Raw genomic sequence first — 20819 nt, 5'->3', positions numbered from 1 at the left:
AGTTTGATGGCGGGAACACCATGGACAACAAATTGGACTGAGCTACAGATGAAAAGATGGACACAGAATACGGCATGGTATAGTAAATTTATGCTGCTTCGACTTGTATGTTTTTTTAACGTAGCCCTGTATGGGTAAAGGATCAGACATGTTATTTTCTTTATTGCGTTTTTTGTCATCTCAAACGCAAATGCGCGTGCAAACACGGCACTAGGGTAGGGCCCAATCAACCACACCGAGTACTCAAGTACCTGGTCGTATCCAAACCAGAGAACCGTGACGTGCTGCGTGCTATCCCCAGGCCATGAATGATGACCCCGTGTGCTGATAATGCAAAGCCAGGGCTGTCTCTGCGGCTGCGTGTGCAATTGACGCGTGACTGTTCCCCAAGCCCCAGCCGTTCAAAATGATTCGCCCAGGACACCGAGCCGCCTCCCCCCTTTGTGCGTGAGAAGTCAATACTTGCCGTGACATGCGCCGAGATGACTTACACAACACGCACACCACTGTACGGAGTACACACAAGCACCTTGACGCGTGCCAAGGCTGGTCGGCGCCACGGCAAATCCGGCAACATGGAAAGCTACGGGGCCAAACCTGGCCGCAATATCTATAATCTGACCCTGCGAACCCAAGCGCTGACAGCGTGCTGACGGCCAGACCACCGCAAAATATACGCGTACCCAGCCCTACCGGGAGGCTGGCTGCCGTCATCGCCGTGGCAATGCTGCCACAAACTCGTTTGCTCACGCCGGAGACTCAGCCACGCGGGTTGACGCGCAGGCCAAGAAGACTGGCACGACTGCGGGCGGCATCGTGTCCCCGCGACTCCCGGGTACCCACCAGCAGCTGTCAATCGTCCGGCTGCTGCTCAACGACAACTTGACCCAAGCCTTGGAGACGACGTACGCACGCACGCTGAGACGCCTGGCCGCGTCGTAACCTGTACATGTAGGCAAGGGCCTCGGTCGCGGGCATCTATCTATCAGACACCACGACACGAAGACGAATTCGCCACGACAAAATTTCCATGCGTAGACTTTGGACGGTGGTCAAGGTACGCGTGGGTAAGATTGAACGTACCTGACGTAGATTTGCCATTTCCAACACCCCGACAGCCGAGGACATTCATGCAACACCGTCTGGTTGTATTTCCCCTTCGTGGACTAGCGCATTCCAGGCGACGGCGCCACCTTAATCGTCTGGCCACTGTGCAGTTTGCCGTCTTGACTGTTGGGCTTCAGCTGGCGGCGTGGGCTCTCAGCAGCAACCAGGTTGGTCGTCAGAGCTGGCAAACTCAATGGGCTTCGGCACGCCAGTCGTGTCGTAGGCGCCGCGGCCCGTGTCAGTCTCTGGAATGCGGATGGAAATGGTGGCTGGCGGTTGACAACTACAAAGTCATCAGGGGCTGACTGTTTCTTAAGCCACGGCTACTTTGGCCTGTCACCTCGCCTTGTGTAGAAGAAAAGAGTCTGGTGCGGTGGGCATGCATTGGTTCGTATTCATCTATAGCTTGCTGGTATCTAGAAATGCCTTGCGCTATCCATGTCTAGGTTTTTACACAGAGAGATACAAAGAAAATTTGTGCGGGTATCAAGAATGAGAGTGTGTGAAAGAAATTCAAGCACCGGGAAACACTGGCAGGCAATGAGACTGCACCTGCTTTTGGAGATGCCTGGATTCGAGGGCTGATGTGGTCTGGGGCGGATGAACGAGTTTGGTAGAGAATGGACAACCTTGGACACCGAGAAATATGGACCGGCGTGTCGACATTCTAGTGTGCCAAGGTTTCGGATAAGGCGTCAAGGAGTAGGCGGCTTTATGGCCAACTGGCAATACTGGCTCGGTCAAATCCTCTATAGTAGCCTGACATGTATGCCGGATTCCCGTTTCAGCAATATTGCCTGGCCTTGCCTTGCCTTGCCTCCCGCTTCATCCTATTCTCCTTCTAGGCTTCGTCTAAAATTCAAGTCTGTATCAAAATTGATGTCGTGCCGTACCTCAGAGTTGGAACTGACTTTGGAGACATTCGTGTCTCATGCATGAGAAGAATTGCTAATGAATGGAAATGCCCTGCGACATGTTGCCTCACCCCAGACAAGTGGACTCTCCTTGGAATAATATTTTTTAGTTGAGCAGCCGAGCAGCTCTTGGACGGACTGGCATCATGGGAGGAGCCAGTCCTGCCATGCCATATGACATCAATGGCAGCATGGAGAAGGTGTTTCGGTCTCGTCTCTGGCGTCGGGGATCGTCGGAATGCCTCAGTGTCAGGTATGCAATCCAGAGTGTCAATAGGGCGATAAGAAGTGCTGGAACGCCGATGGCAATAGCCACCACCACCTCGACAGAAAATGTGGGCTGCTCAGCCATAGATTCTTATTATCACGCTATAATGAGTTGGTGTTTAAGAGCAAAGAGATGTGTTGGTGTATGAAGCTGTCACAGCCAAGGTTGTTAGTCAACTTGCCACATTCGTCGGCTTGGGATACATGAATGTATACCTGGGAATAAATGCTGTCAATTTAGTATGTCCTGTTTTCGAATAACGCTGTTATTAGAGTAGAAAAAAAGAGATACCAGGGGAGCAGCAATATATGGGAGGGTATTCTGAAGTAAAGAAGAGAGACTATTTGGCGTGGTTTGCAGTGCAGAGGGGATGACAATCATCTTATAACGCGTTATAAAGACCGCACCGAACAGAGAAAGCGACAAGGCATACGAAAATAGGCTCACATACTCAGTCACGCTGGCGACAAGGGAGAGGCAAAGAAAAAAAAAGTACTTCTCGGTACGTCGGCGTTGGCGTTGGTGACGTCGAACCCTGTCACGCTTCACTAGGCATGCCAACGACCGGGAAAAGGGGTCGCGATAGAGTGCGATTGACTTCCAACAGGAAAACTTTACCATGTCAGCCGGGCCGCATCGGTTTAGGAATACGGAGAGGGGGGGGTTATTGTTCGACCGTTACCTCCATTTGGCCGTGGTGATGAGAAAGGTACTTTGTTGTCAGAGGCGATAGAGACTGTCAAATGTACATTGTTGGTTGGAAAATCAGACTGCGACCAGCTGTGACGACACAAAATGGCAAAGTAGGAAACAACATAGATCCGTATTGCAAAAATATAAACTGATGAGCCAGCATCCGCTTTCACTGTGGCAGATCGGTCTTCAAGTGGTTGTTGCGACCAGACCCAAACAACTAGGCGATTTATTAAGAGCAAGAAAATCATGAGGTTGGAAAGACAGATGACAATTCAAAAGTTGGGGGGCAAAATGACCAAAACTCAGAATCAGCCTAGCTTTTCCTGAAGGTGAGGCGAACCAGTACGAGGCGGTGAGGAGCCGCGTGTAAGATGCCAGTCAGCATTGGCATCAACGCCGATGTGAACAAGCTCCAGAGACTCTGTTGTTCGACTAAGGAAAGAGTTGGAAGCCAAGAAAAAAAGGGGGAGAAAACAAAGAGTGCAAAAGACGGTGGGAACCAACATTGGCACGAATCCACGATCCATCAGCTCATGGTGGAAGAGCTGAAAAGCACAATCACTGTGGCGCGTTTCCTCAGCAAATCAGCGACTGCGACTCTGCGACTAAGCCGACATGATCTGTAATATATTGTGTCCTGTCTCAACATTTTGTGTGGCGAGCTGACAATCGGACCAATGTGTCATGATTCCTCGGGCCTTTGACTAGGTTGTCCAATGCCCACCCAAACCCCGTGGCTTAGCTGTTGTTGCGTAGTCTTAGCAGCGTTATCACGCACCTTGGTCTTTCTTTCAAGCAAGTGTCTGTATAGATCAGGAAGCGGAAAAACGTAATAATTAGACAAGACTGTTGCAGCTCATTCTGATCCGTGGTTCACTTCGTCGTATAAAGGAGTGCCCCCCTACAGCTTCAGCTACTGTCCATGGTCAACATTCCTACACCACTGATCGACCGATCCCAACATTTGGAAGGGCATGGTTCTCCAAAGTCGTCACCTCCGAACAAGAGGGGCGGCTTGAGGTATGAAAGACTTTGGCGTCGACTAACTTGCCTCATGGCAGAGTGCGAACCCAATAACAGAGGATGGCCAGGCCAAATATGTAACCGATGCATACATCTAAGTCGTGAGTGCTCCGAAAATGTCCGCGCTATCGCAGACAATTTTACTCCATCGCTGGGTGAATCCACATTGACGAAACACTCTGAGAAAAGTGAGCAGTCTTTGGTGGACAGGTATCTAGATTCCCCAAAAGATTGGGGTACACTTCCAGTATTATCAGTCATTTAATTCCCTTTCTAGTACAAATGCCGTATGAAAATATATTCGGAGTGGAAACACCTAGTCTTACTGACATTCTCTTTCTTTTTCAGGTCCACCCACAGCCCCTGGATTACACACTTCGAACGAGTCTGCGACAGCGTTCAGATATCTGAAGCGGTATACGGCGTGCGCCTGGGCAGTATCAGGAAAGAGCCCGATCTCAGCGACATTCGGACACTGGTATTAAAGGAGCGAGAAGCTGCACGATCTACATCGAGGCAGGCCATGGGGGCGCCGCAACTTAACCCAATGGTCCGGTATAGGCTGGCGTCAGTGCTGATGTCTTGTTCTATTCGGTCGAATGAAGGTCGACCTAGACGAAATGGAGTGCATTTTTTTGATTCGCAAGAGGATATATCTGCTCTAGTACAAGAGCTACAGCAATATGGAGACCTAGGATACGCCATCTCTATCCAGGAATCATACCTCAACGGTCTAGGCGTTGGGCCCTAGGAAGACGTTTGAGAGACAGAACTCAAGCGATACTATGACTTGTATCAGCACTTGAGGACAGTATTCAAGCTTGGAGTTGTCGAGCAGAGCCGCCTACCACGTATTTCATACGACTGCCTTCCATTTCTGGAAACAAGATCCGTCCGACAAGCTGCCATGAAATATCTCCGATGCACCACGACGTATTTGGTAGAAACCTTCTCCATATTGCTCTTAATAATACACACATTACTTATTGTGTTCCCAATGCACGTCGCTGCCAACTTCGGGTTGGGCTATGCTGTTCACTGTTTGTTGGAAGCTGACGTCGATGTCAGTCCATGTGAGAACTCTTGCAACCTGACGCCACTTCAATGTGCTGCTGCTGCTGCTGCTGGACAAGAAATGGTTGTGGCTATGATTCTGACCGACCAGTCTAATGCTTGCAAAGCCTTCTTCGACAGCATCGGGCAAGCTGAATGCAGAGCTGCAGGCAGCTTGTGCATTTGCATCAAGAAACCCGCATTACCCTATTGTTCAGAAATTGCTACCGCATCTGACTGAAGATGGGCGAGATGCCGTAAGGGCGGCCATTGTATCAGCATCTGTAGCTCAGGTGGCTGCTTGAAGGAGCGCGGCGCCTGTTGGCCAAGCTACAGGCAGTGGCAGCAACTTGAACAAGACTTGGAGTTTAAAAATGAAGATACCTAGTCGTTGTGAATATCAAAATGTGGTGGTTTCATCGCTCCTTCCGAAACCTGGGTCAAACACAACTTGGCATCATTCAATTGGGTAGCCTCAGACCACTTCTCGGCTGAGAAGGCACAAAGAGTCAAAAGTCAAAGCTATCGATGTCCTTCAGACGCTGCATTGCGGCCAATGTCTGCAGGCAGTAGTAATTCCTGAAGTTCTGAACGGTGGAGAAGTCGTCGGGTAAGCGAGAAACGAAAGAGATGAGACAATGTCTCATTCCACGTATCGGATCGGGCAATTTCGCTTTCGCACACGGGACTCCACATTGCTGCAGCCATTCACAGCAATCTATATAATGCCAGTCATCCATCATCTAGCGCGATCGTGGGGAAGAACACCCCAGTGCCCAGGATTGAAACTTCGGCGTTGAATCTCGTCCTTTCTATGGATGGGTTTTGCCGCAATAATTGGCGCATTCCTGCACAAATATTGGCCGGACAATCAAGCTTTTGGCCCGCTTTAACACGCTAGACAAACTGGCTTGCAGTCGGCCCGGTTTAGAAAACAACGTCGCATCCCACAGTCTCTTCCGTGAGAGCTAGGCATACGGGCCGCGGCGAAATGTGAGTCCTCCATACGCATGGCGATTTGAGAGACGGTGTGTCATAGAGTAGGAGTAAGCTTCCGTGTTCAGGCCCTGGGGATAGCGGGAGATGCAGCTATCCTACCGTGTCACACCTACTTGTGCTGGCTAGGGCTGACTAGATGGGAGCATGAGGGCATTCAGCCCTCGAATCGACGTAGTTCAGGGCCCTATTGGGATGGCATCTAGCTCCTCGCATGGCGAGCGGAAGCAGCAGAGGCTTAGTATTTAAGGATACATGTGCCCGTCATCTTCCTTGATTAGTTGGCGTCATTGCCGTCGCTGCAAAACAAAAGGCTCGCATAAGCTCTCGGGCGTTGCTGCAATGCACCTCACATCTTTGGCTCTCGCTGGTCTGCCGGCTCTCGCGGCCGCAGCTGCAACTCCAAACTGCTTTCCTTATGGTAACGCCGAATTACCTGGAGATTTGACAGCTCCCAATGTCAAACTGGAGGACTGGTGGTGTCCCCAGTCCATGGCGTATGGCTTCCAGGGATTCAGCTACCCTCTCGAGGATGACAACTGCAACAGCTACACCAACAGCTTCGACCGGATGAACCAGGACTTTGCCAGGATGAAGAAGGACTTTGGAGCGAGCATCGTACGCATGTACTACCCTACATGCACCCAGCCCGGGGTGTTTGAGAATGCGATTCGAGCTGCGGCCAAGAATAATATGGCTCTTATCTTGCAGATCTGGACAAACTTTGGTGACGGTGTACGTCTTGAATATCCCTTGATAACCCTTGTCCGTAAATTATCCACGCGGAGCTGCGACTCCGGAGGCTGATAGGCAATCAGGATGTTTGGAAGCAATCTCAGCAGGCCATTTACGACACCCTCGCCAAACGTGAATTCGCGGCCATAGCACCGTACGTCGTCCACAGCGCTGACTGGGGCTCTGAACCAGTTGGCGACGGCATGGACTCTGGCAACTTCGTCAATGACCTCGGGGCATTCCGCAAGCGGATGAATCAGCACCACGTCAAGGCGGGCATCAGCGAGGACTGGGACCGTCCTGGTTCCCTCCGCAACGGCGATGGTTTGACCGATCTGGGCCGCGGCATTAAAAGCAACTCGGACTACGCCCACATCCATGCCATGCCCTTCTATCATGGCAATAACCCCGAGAACCAGGCCTGGGCATACATTCAACAGGCTACGCAGTGGGTTTTGGATCATGTCAAGCTGCCTACCATGATCACGGAGAGTCCTTGGGCTTGGGGCAAGACCGACCACAATCCTGGAAAGACGGACGTAGGCGTTGCCCAGTACACGCGCTATTGGAAAACATTTGATGATAATTGCGAGTGGTTTAAGCAGAAAAATGTCGGTTGGTTCTTGCATGCTTGGCAGGGAGAAGATAAATTTGATATTGTGAAGCCCGATGGCCCTGGTTATGTTATTCCTGGCTGGAGACCTCGTAAGTGTTGAGCACGAAAGAGCGGGCCAAGAACTGAATCGTTCGATTTGTGTTTCATCGGCTTCGTGGAGAGTCACCGTACAACATGTGTACATTGGCATTCGTCCATTGCAAATTGGAGTTGTACGCCTTACGTACATGCTTGTCAGTCACGTACCATGGATACATACATTACCGTGATTTCTGTTGGATTGCCCTCCATGCAACAGATATTTAATCTCCAAGCAGACACTAATATTCCATAACCACGAGATGAGGCTTGCATATGCCTTCATGCATTTAGCCACGAGGGCTCCACAGCCGGTCCCGTTCATCTCATGAGTTATATATCAGTTATAATAACCGTTGAAGTTGACCAGTCCCACCATTGACAGCCCACGTTGGCCGAATTGTTGGCGTTAGTACTACTATTTGTGCCGGCCAGCTTTTTGATCTGTCTTTTGTGAGAGGAGCCCCCTTGGGTGCGGTTTTCCGCCGTCTTGCTCACTTGCTCACGACAGATGTGTTGGTCAGACTGGCGTATTTGTTTGAAGCTGCGGTCTGCGACAGAAGATATTTGGCCGTACCTGGGGACAGCGGGAGGCAATGAGTTTGCCCACGCCTAGGCCACTCTACGCCACCTGGTGGACAAATATTTATTGCCTCTGGCGGTATACTAGCAGATTCTAGTGTAAAACCATATACACTGCGTGATATACTGGCACCGTCTTACCCAGACACCTTCTGTTCCCGGTATAGATGTTGTAGTACAGCAATATTCATTGTAGATCCCTCGGCGCAAAATTTGTCATAGAAGCAGTCCTACCAACAATGAAACAGAGCGGTAGCAATTGGTTGGTAATCATGTTGCAGTCGTATCCACGAGTCGCTATTCGATCTTCGCTTTTTCGGGTGGTAGTCCCGAATTATTAGGGATTTTTTTTAACCGGATGTAAGATTAAAGGTCTGGTACTCTGAGCATGGGCTAGGCGCCCCGGAATGATGAATACCTCTCAGCCAAATCATGTCAACGGGTTGAAATTGACAGCGGGCGTTAAATAAAAGACGCACAAAGAGACCTGGTCAGAACAACAGGAAAAATTCTCGTTGGCTTGGCTCTCTTCCCCCCCAGAGCACCCCTTGTTGTCACTATTTTAAGTCGTCATTGTATTTGCCGGTTAAGCCGCCGATGCTGGAGGCGTGGATCCTGCTGATCAACTGTCCGTCTTCCTATTCAAGAAAGTCAAATGGTTGCTGAGCCGGGTTGAACGAGTTGCGTCCTGGTTGCTCATGCCACTCAATATCACTAAACACAGGAATATAGTTTCCTTGGATATTGGTATAAACTATTATGGTGTCGCGAGGCCGGGGGTGCGGACAATCGCCCGATCAAGTCCGCGGCAAAGTGCGGGTGCTCATCATTGTTATTGTCCCAGTGGCTACGGCTTTCATCTGACCGAATGCGTCTGTGTGCCGATGTGCGGGTGACAACTCGCAGCAATATATTCTGCGACCATTTCCATGCAAAGTACACGCGATTTGGGCCCATCATGAGCCCTGTCGTCAAATTAACCATGACAAATTGACCGAACGTTTATATCTCCTTCTCGAAGGCTGCGACAGAAAAGATGAAGCTGTCAGAGAGACGATAGCACATTGTATGTATGTACAATGGCGGCGCGCTCCATCCACACTAGTCAGAAGTTGTCGCTAGACCACGATATCTTGCTTCATGTGTGGATGCAATCTCCATGCAGGAACACGGCGCTAGTGTTTCCAGTTAACCACGAGAACGTTGCACCCTGCGGCCAGCAGCAGGGATAAGGCCTCAATGCCTGGTTTGGCTTTCACGAGCGTGACTTGGTTGTGTCTGTCTTCGAGCTGGTGGAACAAACGTGTCCTCAAGACATTGCCAAACGGCTGGCATTCAACTGCCCAAGTCGCAGAGACTCGACAATCTGGACTCTGTTGTCAGGCACTGCCATGACCCCCAAAAACATTCGAGACGGCCAGAATTGCGACTGTTGCTTCATAGAGATTGTCCAAGTACTAATCTCAGTTGGACCTCCGCGGGGGCTCGAGCACTTTTGGCCGGTGCCAAGCCAGCAGCGCGAAGCGCATCATACTCATAATACTCCGTACTCCGTATAGTACGAGCACAGAGTAAAGTTGCCTTTTTTGGTGGGGCAAGGTGGCTTCCGCAGTCCTGTGTGATATCAATTGACGTCCTCGGGCCCACATAACACACTTAACACGCGCCAGGCGGAGACAGACCCAAGGGGGCCGTTTGGAGTTGGCCTTGGGCTGTTGGCGGTGCCTGGACGACCAGGCTGTTGGATCCAGGAACAGGATCCAGGAACAGGACCCGTGAATGCTCGGACCAAAACGCCTCGGGCCAGTCGATGTTTGTTCTTTCAGAAGCTGGCCTCGCATACGGCCCCGAGCGCCATATGTATGTCCGTACAAAGTAGTAGTAGCGCGTGTGCAAATTTCAGTGGCCTGGAATCTCCATAAGCAGCCGATTTTTTGACGTGATGCAGCACCTTGGTCGTAGAGGGACCTCGCACCTGGTTCGACGTCAACACGCCAGCCTCGACCCCCTGCCCGTGTTTTGCGACCGTCGGGGTGGCACTGGCTTACAGAACACGCTCACCTTGCACTTGCAGGGACCAGCAGTGTGTTGCATCTAATCGTCAAGGCATGGGACGACATACATGCAATACGGAGTGATTCTGAGGCGTATTCATAGTGTTTGGCCGCCATGCTTTCTTTTGGCGTCTTTTATCCCCCCTCCGAGCCACTCGTCTTCTTCTTGTGCATTTTGCGTCGCGACTTCCCCTTTTGCAGGTCAGCTTTGTCGCAACTGCCTCAGTTGCACTTCTCCCCCCCTCCAGCATCCTGTGGATAGCTGCTTTCATTCATTCATTCACTTTTCTTTCTCTTCGCCTCCGATCTTTTGTACATTTTCGTGAGTCCAGGACGGACAGACGCCGTCGCACAGACACGATTCGAGCACTCAGCGCCACCTTCATCAGTTTACCAGGTAAGAATTGTTTGCTCCTGCGCCGGTAATGTCCCAGAGATTGCTACGTGCAGCATCAAGATTGCTGTGGCCTTCATGGCAGCCAGTAGACACACTGCCGAAGCACACCCAAATCCCCAGGCTCTCACTGTCCATTGACTTTTCCTTCAGTTTCTTACTTTCTTCACTGTTGTATCGATTCATGCTGCTGGGGCTTTGACTTACAAACTCACTCTTGTTCTGACTAGTTCGTTATTCTCTTGCTCGGCACAAAATCTGAAACAAGACCCCCAGTCCTGATTTGCGACACGGAGCCAAACTTCCACGAGGACCTCCGGCATTGCGACGAAGGTTTTAACGTCGACGAATTCCTACCAGAAAAACTCTGGGCCTTCTCTTTCTACTTGGTTGGCTTCCGTGGCTCCCCAGAGCCTTCTCTTCTGTTTTTATTTTGCGCCTGTTTAGTCGCCTCTCATCCCGCTTATTTCTGAGGCTCTGCGAGTCTTCATTTGGCATCAGTTCCGATTTGGGGCATGCTGTCTCAGGAACTGTTCTCTTGCCACTAGGTGGTGGAATCTGAGACTGTCCGCGTCTCTCGTATGTAACCCATGACCCCATTCACCCCGAGCATCGCCCTGTGAGGCTGCTGGGCTTGATCAATGACTTTATGCAAAAGCGTCACAAATGGCACTCGTTGGACTGCAACCTGGCCTCAATGCCCTCCAAGTCTTTCATCCCAAGTGTCCAAACGAAACCGCTAATGCTAGTTTGATAGGTTGTTTACTCGACTATTGGGGCGCTCCTTGTCTTTTTTATATTTCAGTTAGAGAGCTGAGTAGTGTTCCTAATTGGACACCCAGCACTCGTTTCACTCTTTTTCTTCTAAACTTTCGTTAACTTGAATGGTCGCATATTCATCTTCAGTTATATCTACCACTCGTTTTGATATGACATGCGACATATGTGAAATACGACAGCTTTCATTCACGTCTCTTCACTTACAGGACAGAGCCGTCCCGATTTTGATGCAACACAACGACTTGCGTATTTATCAACCAATCCCCGATTCAACAGTCCGACAGCAACATAACGGAACATTTGGGATATCTTTTGCAAATTTGATCATACAGAGACGAGATATCTCTCCATTTATCACCAGTCTTTGACTTGTTTGGGAAAACCATTGCAAATAAATCACCCAGAACGTTCCAACTGATCCTGCGATAAATGGTTCGCGGCTGCTGAAAATAGTCAAATGAGTCAACCCTACAATGGAAGGGATATGGACCGGCCATACAATACACCAGGGTCTGTTAGAAGGGCCCGGGAACAAATCCAAGGCATGCTAGCGAGGGATGGGGAGGGACAGCGATATGCGCAACAGAACCCAAACCTTGTTGAGCCCTCGGCACCATTACGACCGCCGCCGCCAGGGTACTCTCAGTCTAGGCTCGCGAAGAATAGATTGCCTCCTGGTCAGGACCAAAAGTATGGCCCGGGAATATCAAGACCGACCCAGGTGCCACAGTGGCCTCTCACCAATTCCAGTACCTCGCCGCCGACTTTTGTCGACCCAAGCTCATATCAGTCTTCTTCAAAATCACAACAGATACCTCAAAGACCTCCGAGACCCAGTCCGAGCAGAATTCCCTCGATACTTGACCAGTCAAAACCACAACAACCTACCCCTGTCTTCACCTCTCGATCGGCCCTACCAGACACGTCTCAAGAAAAGAATGACAATTATAATGTTTCCTCCCCGTCGGCCCCATCAGAAAGCTCTACCCGGCAGACAATATCGTCTGTGGGATCAATACCCGACTTTCCGGTACCGATTCCCGCAGCGGTGCCCAGGAAGAGTGCAAACTTGGGACCTCCACCCTCAAGCCGAAGAGGGGCATCGTCTTTTTATTCGAGTGCATCATACGTTTCTCCCATACCCGAAGAAAGCCCGCGGTCAAGATCTCATGGATCGTATGCGTCAAGCGCGGCTATGCCTGAAACGTGGCCCGCTGGATCGCCTGAAATAGGCAGCCCTGCCTATGGCGACGCATTCTACGAAGAATCAATAACAGAAAAGGACAGAGAATCTGGGTATGATGAGTTTGGAGATGAGAGTCAATTGGTACGGAGTGCAAGCTTGGGTAAGAAGGGTAAACCGGCATTGATTACAACAAAAGGGGCTAGCAGTTCTGGGACAAATACCGGAAAAGATCCAGCATCAGCGAAGACAGTACTCGAGAATGAAGACTATATGAGTCCGGCAACAAGTTCATCCGAAACTGTTCCTACCATTAAAAAACCACGAACATCGTTTATCAATGCTTCGAGTAGGGAGAGTCTAGCCGCAGATGCTATTCCGCAGCCCTACAGCACTGCAAATTCATCGGACTCTAGAGAGTCTGTGCAACTTGGAGATGTCCCTCGACGGCAATCTCGCCTGTCGGCTATGAAGCGTCCGCCCAGGCTCGACATCGACGCAGTTCGAGCGGCAGAGGCTAGGGGGAGCCTCACAAGCTTGCCGGATTTGATTCGGCGCGCAACCAGACTTGCAGCTATGATTGACAAGGGCAAACGGCCGGCAAGCAGACTTGATGCTATGGAAGGGTATCTCACTGAAAAAGGTAGCTATACCACTGATAAAATAAGCCCTTTGTCCTAGTTTTCATCCAGTCATTCTGGACGGGCGGGATGATTTTCAGATTCTAACTTTGGTATTAGAAGACCCTCACCGATCTGGATTGTCAGACATGCTGGCAGCCTTTCCACCACCTGTTCATACACCTCGAAACAATACCAGCCGCAGCTCGTGGATAAGGAGTGGCACGTGGCCAGCAGTCTCTGGACAAGATCGACGTACTCATTCACGGTCCCCGAGTGGTCAAATTGAACCAAAGCCTAAACGACGATGCTGCGGTCTACCCTTGTGGCTAGTCATCCTTTTGGTCTTCTTACTTCTTATCCTCATTGTGGCAGCCATAGTCGTCCCGCTCGAATTTTTTGTTTTCAAGAACCTCGGCCACAAAGATCAGGACCTCACTCTCGGTCAATGCCAGGAGAGACTACCCTGCCTGAATGGTGGTACCAGCGTAATTTCCCAAGGCAATTGTTCATGTATCTGTACCAACGGCTTCACAGGTTCCACCTGTGGCGATGGTGGTAATACAGGGTGTACGATGACAAATCTGGTTTCCACTGACGGACAGTCAAGCATTAACAACGTAACAATGGGCAGAGCTATTCCACGGCTGCTAGCTGATGCCAACAAGAATTTTTCTGTGCCACTGTCGGGCACCTCAATTCTCGCTAGGTTTAACTCTGGAAACTTATCATGCATTGCTCAAAACTCGATTGTCACTTTTGACGGTCGTTCTACCAGATCCGGTCAAGCTACAGATGAGGTGCAAGACATGCGGCAAAATCAGGCGAACCGTGCCCTGAATGCTGAAGAGTTTCCGGAGATATCAATTATTACTCTCGTGCCACCAACCACGACGACAACAATTACTGTGACTCCTCCTGTTACTGGCCAGAAGCCTACGACATCAGTGCCAAGTTCAGCTCCCCCAGGAAATACGGAGACAACAATACCACCAACTACCCCAGCCGAGTCGACCCTGACATCCATCTTCTCATCGAGCTCACAGTCTACTTCCAGGTCAACTGCTAGCACCACTAGCAGAGCTCCTTCAAATTTTCCAGTTACAGAGGGAGTGCTTGATTTCTCACGGGTTGCAATGCTCTACATACTACAACAGAAGAACGTGGAAAGTGCAGTGTCTGCCCAATCTACACTACAACGACTATTTAGCAAGGCCATGAGGGGCCAAACACAAGTAGGGAGTCAAGTCACGCAGCAGGAGGCGTCCAATGTTGATCTTGGGGGTGGAAATAGCATCAACCTGGTCTCACTATCTGTCAACGTTGGGAACGGACCAGTTGGGCGCAGAAACGTTTAGCGTGATGCCGATGCCGCCATGTCTCAACGATTGGAACGGGTTTGGCGAAGGAGTCGCATAGAAAGAAGAGAGAGGTCTCACATAAACCTTGTCGAAACTCTTCAGCTCTGTTGACTGATTCCATATTCCGGATTGTACGATATAAAATGGAGTTCAGCGATGGCGTTTTGATAGATGAAGAAATGCTAATACCACCGACATTGAGGAGGAATATCAAGAAATCAATGGGTTAATGATGTAATATCGTGTCGCGTCCCGGCATTGGTAGAAGTGAAATTTGATAGTGGTTTTTACTTGTCTTAGCCTACTTTGTGATTCATCGACAATTACTTCTTTTGTAAAGAACATTTATGGTAAAATATATACAATATGCTCTAATACATGGAAATCACTGCCCGCTGACAAGGTTCTGCGGCGTCATCAAATTCATACTCTAGTTTTTGTAGTTGCTTCTCTGGTTTACATTCTGAAGACACCGAATTTGGTATCTCCAGCCTTGACCTCGTTACGCCCACCCATGGCAGCCTGCAGGCCTAGGCCGAGGTAGCGTCGAGTATGTTGAGGGGGGATGATGCCATCGTCCTGTAGTTGATTGAATATGTTAGCCACTAGCACAAAAAAAAAGGGGGGGGGGGGGGACAGAGGCTTGGGGTTAGACAAGAGACCGGTTCGGTTCATGGGCCACTTACCCAGAGTCTGGCAGAGGAGAACGTGGCCTCGGTCTCGCGATCGATGCGAGCCCTGAGCTCAGGGTCGGCCTTTTGGCCAACAGTCTCCATGACGGCAGCGAGCTGCTCGCTGCCCATGACACCGACGCGGGCGTTGGGCCACATCCAGAGGAACCGGGGGCTGTAGGCGCGCCCGCACATGCCGTAGTTGCCGGCGCCGTAGGAGCCGCCGACGACGACGGTGAACTTGGGCACGTCGGCGCAGGCGACGGCCGTGACGAGCTTGGCGCCGTGCTTGGCGATGCCGTCTCGCTCCGAGGCGGTGCCGACCATGAAGCCGGAGATGTTTTGCAGAAAGACGAGGGGGATGCCGCGCTGGGCGCAGAGCTCGATGAAGTGGGCGCCCTTGACGGCGGACGAGGCGAAGAGGATGCCGTCGTTGGCGACGATGCCGACCTTGTGGCCGTAGATGGAGGCGAAGCCGGTGACGAGGGTGGTGCCAAAGTCGCGCTTGAACTCGGAGAATTCGGAGCCGTCGACGACACGGGCAATGACCTCACGGATGGGGATGGGCTTGCGGAGATTGGTGGTTGCGATGCCCATGAGCTCCTCTGGGTCGTAGAGGGGCTCTGAGAAGGTGGTGGCAGGAGGTTGCGTGGTGGCGGTTCTGGCAGGCCAGTTGAGGTTGCTGATGGATCGTCGGGCGAGGGTGATGGCGTGGGCGTCGTCGACGGCCAGGTAGTCGGTCACGCCAGACACCGAGGAGTGCATCTTGCCGCCGCCGAGTTCCTCGGCACTCACGACCTCGCCGGTGGCGGCTTTGACGAGGGGAGGGCCGGCAAGGAAGATGTGGCCCTGTTCGCCGACAATGATGGACTCGTCGGACATGGCGGGGACGTAGGCGCCTCCCGCGGTGCAAGGGCCCATGACGACGGCAATCTGGGGGATTCCCTGCGATGACATGCGTGCTTGGTTGTAGAAGATGCGGCCAAAGTGCTCGCGGTCGGGGAAGACGTCGGACTGGTGCGGGAGGTTGGCACCGCCAGAGTCGACCAGGTAGATGCAGCTATTCACACGTTTAGCTGCGGGTACGTTTGAGAAGATGGAGAGAGCAGATTGGGCTACGGCCGCGATCACTTACGGCAACTTGTTCTCCTGCGCAACAGCCTGGGCACGGAGATGCTTTTTGACGGTAATTGGATAGTAAGTGCCGCCCTTGACTGTGCTGTCGTTTGCAACAATGACGCAGGTAACGCCCTCGACGACGCCGACGCCGGTGATGATGCCGCCGGCGGGAACCTCGGCCTCGGGGTACAGCTCGTAGCCAGCCATGGGGGACAGTTCCAAAAACGTCGTCCCGGGGTCAATCAGCGACGTGATGCGGTCCCTCGGCAGCATCTTCTTGCGAGCAATGTGCTTTTCGCGGGCCTTTTCAGGACCCCCGCGCTGGATCTTGCGCGTGAGCTCGGCCATTCTGGCCGTGACTTCAGACATGTGCTTCTCATTTTCCTTGTACTCCTCCGACGAGGGGTCGACATTGGTTTGGAGGCGCGATATGGCGGCAGCTTGGTGAGGGGGCGTGAGGTTCGCGATGGCGCGGGACTGGATGTGATGCTGTTTGGGATGATGGGCGCGGAGGCGGGCCAGCCGCAGGGCCTGTTGTGATGACCGGCTGAGAGACATTGTGGAATTGGCGTCTCTGCAGGTGTAATTGAGCAACTCTTGTTGGCGCTGGGCAAGAAGGCAGGCTTCTGGGAAGAGGGGGGGGGAAAGAAGACGACGAAGGAGGAAAAGAAGAAGGGATATGAAAGGCCGAGACAAGGCGTAGCATTCGAGAGCAAGCTTGTCCGCAAAGCCGGCAAACTGACGTCGTGGGCAGAAGGAGCCAAAATCTGGGGTTGGCGGCCCGCAGCAAGCCGAAGTAAGCCGCAGATCTTTGGCTGTGAGCCTTGGATGGCCGCATCCATCCAGATCCTCGGCTTTACTTTAAACTTGGACTTCTTTTCTGGACTCGAGCCAGTGCCTCACTTTTTTTCTTGTCTGCTGCTTGCCTGGGAATTGACCTGGGACACTCGACTTTTCGCCTCCACCCTTTCATTTCAACGCCTTTACAAAACCACATACAACATGGCAGCGAGCTTTAGATCGCTCACCAGAGCAGTCTCGCGACCCGCCACCCGGCGACTACGGCCCTCGCCCGCATCAATCGCTCTTCCTACCATCCAGAAAAGACTACACTCGTCCAAGCACCCCAAGGGTTTTGAGGCGCCCACGACCGAGGAGCTAGACGAGCTGCGCGAGCGTGTGCACGAGTTCACGCGCCGCGAAATCACGGAAGAGGTCGCCGCGCACACAGACAAGAGCAATGCTTTCCCCAACGAGATGTGGCCGAAGCTCGGCGAGGCCGGGTTCCTGGGCATCACGGCCGACGAGGACGTTGGCGGGCTGGGCATGGGCTACCAGGCTCACGCCGTCGTCATGGAGGAAATGTCCCGCGCGTCAGGGTCCATTGGGCTGAGCTACGCGGCGCATTCGCAGCTCTGCGTGAACCAGCTGCAGCTCAACGGCAGCCCGGAGCAGAAGAAGAAGTACCTCCCCGGCCTGATTGCCGGCACCAAGGTCGGCGCGCTGGCCATGTCCGAGTCCGGCTCCGGCAGCGACGTCGTGAGCATGCGCACGTCGGCCAAGAAGGTCGACGGCGGCTATCTCCTCAACGGCTCCAAGATGTGGATAACCAACGGGCCCGACGCCGACTTGATCGTCGTCTACGCCAAAACGGAGCCCGACAAGGGGTCCAAGGGCATCACGGCCTTCCTGGTCGAGACCAAGGCGGACGGGTTCAGCTGCGCCCGGAAGCTGGACAAGATGGGCATGCGCGGCAGCAACACGGGCGAGCTCATGTTCGACAACGTCTTCGTCCCCGAGGACAACGTCGTGGGCAGCGTCAACGGCGGCGTGCGCGTCCTCATGGAGGGCCTCGACCTGGAGCGCCTGGTCCTCTCGGCTGGGCCCCTGGGCATCATGCAGGCCGCGCTCGACGTTGCCCTGCCCTTCTCCCACCAGCGCAAGCAGTTTGGTTCCCCGATTGCTCACAACCAGCTGGTCCAGGGCAAGCTTGCCGACATGTACACCAAGCTGCAGGCGTCGCGGGCCTATACCTACGCCACGGCCAGGCAGGTTGATGAGCAGGGCGTTATCCGCACCCAGGACTGTGCTGGCGCCATTCTGTACGCGGCTGAGCGTGCGACCGAGTGCGCACTTGACTGTATCCAGTTGCTGGGTGGTATGGGCTATGTTGAGGAGATGCCTGCCTCGAGATTGCTGAGAGAGTAAGCTTGACCCTTTTCTGTTTTCCCATCTAGTGCCTTGTTGCCACACTTGACAAGACTTGTAAACCTCTGAAAATGGGGGAGCAAGGTCGAATTACTTCCGACTAACGCATTTTGATTGATAGTGCGAAATTGTACGAGATTGGTGCTGGAACTTCTGAAATTAGACGGATGGTCATTGGACGTGCTTTCAACAAGGAGTATGCCAATGCGTAAATGTATCGCAGAAGCTTGCAGTGGATTGGACAAGAGGTTGACTGTTACTATGACAGTCGCTTGGATATGTTGGAAACGCGCATCACGACAGCTGAATACCGCCTGGATAGGGCACTACGTTGCTGTTACCAGGGACGGGCAGATGGCTCCGTGTACTCTATTTTAAGTTCCATGCATTAAATCCGTGGGCAGATAGAAAGCGGCCAGGATCACGATGATCATGCATCATCCACTGTGCTGCAGCGAGGCGGTCGCGAATCGTGCATACAATGTCCCATGTAAATAGTGCCGCAACGTATCAAAATAGCATTGGTAAAGGGGGAAGAAAGAACAGATTCATCCAGCCAATAATCCAGTGCAAAGCAGATGGAGAAATTTTTCCGTTCCATATTTCTCACGAGACGTGTGTGGAACCCGTGGAAAAGGGATGGAACATGGTGCAATCGCTAGGTCGACAGGAGTGTGAAAAGAGGAAATACACCAACAAACTCCAGTCACGATAGTTCAAGGACAGGTGGTTTCTAGCTGGCGGTGACCAGGGCGATCTTGCCGGGTGTGCTGGGTCCGCTTGCGGGGGGTTGCTCCAGGCACCAATTTTAAATATTAGGCTAAAATTCATGATTCAGTTCGTCTTCTGTACTCGGTAGTAGCAACCAAGAAAAGGGAGTGAAATTTGGCCGGCAGACTGATGAAATCATGACGATTTCGTTCCAATTGGACTCATCAACAAATTGATACGGCGAACAAGAGGGTCGATTTACCCCAAACCTACAGTGCCGGGTCCAGCCAAGAGTAAGTGGTTCGCTCTTGGGCGTGCGGACCAGCTGCGCGGTGTGCCGGCAGCATGGTGAGATTCGGGGAGTTCGGTCAGAATATTGAATCCAGAGCTTCGTACGGAGTACCTTGTCTCCATCAGTAAGGTTTTGTGAGGGTGTCCTGTTCGCAAACGGACACCCACTCCGCGATGCCCTACTGTCCTGTCAAAAAGCCCGTGTGCATGATATACAGGTCAACTGGCGAGCGGGGGACCTGGGATTGACACGGAAGGAGAGTCCTCGCAATGCCCTGATCAACGGAGTGTTATCTCGTTTGATGGACAGAGGGTAGACGTATCCAGATTGCTATGCTGACATAGGGTGTTGAGCAAGTACTCAGCACTCGGTAATACGATAATAATGTACGATGAAAATTGTGGTGTTCCGCGTGACCACCAGCCCTTGCCTTCTGTGCTCGGTTGCTCCCCCGTCCTCTTCCTTGCCAAAACATAGTAACGGCATTTATTGGTACTAGATAATTGTTTTGGGTTGTGCTTGGAATTTTCGAGCCTTTGCTTGGCTGAGCTAGCAAGGGAAAAGCAACCAGGTGCGAGAGTAGCTTCTTGCCCGCACATGCAAAACAGGCTGCTGGTGTCCTTTTATTTTTTTTTGTACGGGTTCCCTGAGAGATACGAAAGCAGCGAGTAGGGAAGCACGATTGGAGTTTGAGAAAGGAATCAGGAGTATTTCTTTCTTTCTTTATCTCTTTATCTCTTTTTTTCTTTTGTTCTTTTGTAATATTTCCTGATTTATAAGTAAGGAAAGACTATTGAATAGAAAAGAAACAGATGAAGGACATGCGAAATCGTCAGACTTGTTTACCCCTGCTCTGTGGTCGGTCCTGCCTGCCTTGGAGCCTTCTTAATTTGTCTATGTATAGTCTTACCCCGCCGCCACTTGCCGTCGAAGTCATTTCCAAACATTGAAGTTCAATGCTCACTTCGTGTCGTATTTCGCGGCAGAGTTGGCCGTGAGCTTTGCCTCCATCCTTGGCTGTGCAGGTGTTGCCGGTTGTTTCTGTCTTTGTTTGTCTGTCCCCGCGAACTTGGACATTACCTGCATCAATGGAACCTTGGAGCGCGCTTCTTTCTGCCGTGTGCAGCTTTCTTGCAGGTTTCACACCGCTTGGCTCTCCAAGACAGACATGGGTCAACATTGAAGTGTCTAGCCCCAGAAAAATGGCTTCCGGGGCTTGCTCCAGACGGTCCGGCAGGGCTGTGCAAGAGCTCTAGAACTTCAATGTTGGAGCACTACAACATTGAAGGGCGCTGCAGCGAGCAATCGGTACAAGGCGGCCCCTGTAGATGCCGGTCGACCCGTGTTCCGGAGTCTCC

General features: G+C 52.0%; 5 protein-coding genes across 5 annotated transcripts; 4 read left to right on the top strand and 1 right to left on the bottom strand.

The window, feature by feature from the left end:
- Positions 1–4290: 4290 nt before the first annotated feature.
- Positions 4291–4759, top strand: G6M90_00g091710 (uncharacterized protein; the record flags this gene model as incomplete). Its single annotated transcript, XM_066131403.1, has 2 exons — positions 4291–4295; positions 4357–4759. The coding sequence occupies 2 exons, from the start codon at positions 4291–4293 to the stop codon at positions 4757–4759; spliced, it is 408 nt and encodes a 135-aa protein (XP_065987395.1).
- A 1640-nt stretch (positions 4760–6399) lies between these two features.
- Positions 6400–7508, top strand: G6M90_00g091700 (uncharacterized protein; the record flags this gene model as incomplete). Its single annotated transcript, XM_014686332.1, has 2 exons — positions 6400–6792; positions 6876–7508. 2 exons carry the CDS (start codon positions 6400–6402, stop codon positions 7506–7508), a joined length of 1026 nt encoding a protein of 341 aa, XP_014541818.1.
- Positions 7509–11840: 4332 nt separating this feature from the next.
- Positions 11841–14457, top strand: G6M90_00g091690 (uncharacterized protein; the record flags this gene model as incomplete). The annotated part of the gene is made up of 2 exons (XM_014686331.2): positions 11841–13122; positions 13220–14457. 2 exons carry the CDS (start codon positions 11841–11843, stop codon positions 14455–14457), a joined length of 2520 nt encoding a protein of 839 aa, XP_014541817.2.
- Positions 14458–14916: 459 nt separating this feature from the next.
- G6M90_00g091680 (uncharacterized protein) lies at positions 14917–16808 on the bottom strand (the record flags this gene model as incomplete). The annotated part of the gene is made up of 3 exons (XM_014686330.1): positions 14917–15039; positions 15147–16191; positions 16267–16808. The coding sequence occupies 3 exons, from the start codon at positions 16806–16808 to the stop codon at positions 14917–14919; spliced, it is 1710 nt and encodes a 569-aa protein (XP_014541816.1).
- A 444-nt stretch (positions 16809–17252) lies between these two features.
- IVD (Isovaleryl-CoA dehydrogenase) lies at positions 17253–18670 on the top strand (the record flags this gene model as incomplete). The annotated part of the gene is made up of 2 exons (XM_014686329.1): positions 17253–18454; positions 18580–18670. 2 exons carry the CDS (start codon positions 17253–17255, stop codon positions 18668–18670), a joined length of 1293 nt encoding a protein of 430 aa, XP_014541815.1.
- Between the last annotated feature and the right edge of the window lie 2149 nt (positions 18671–20819).

The sequence above is a fragment of the Metarhizium brunneum genome, chromosome 5 (assembly GCF_013426205.1).
Source record: "Metarhizium brunneum chromosome 5, complete sequence".
NCBI classification, from domain to species: domain Eukaryota; kingdom Fungi; phylum Ascomycota; class Sordariomycetes; order Hypocreales; family Clavicipitaceae; genus Metarhizium; species Metarhizium brunneum.
The sequence above is the reverse complement of the archived record's forward strand: the minus strand, read 5'-3'. Positions and strand labels throughout refer to the sequence as shown.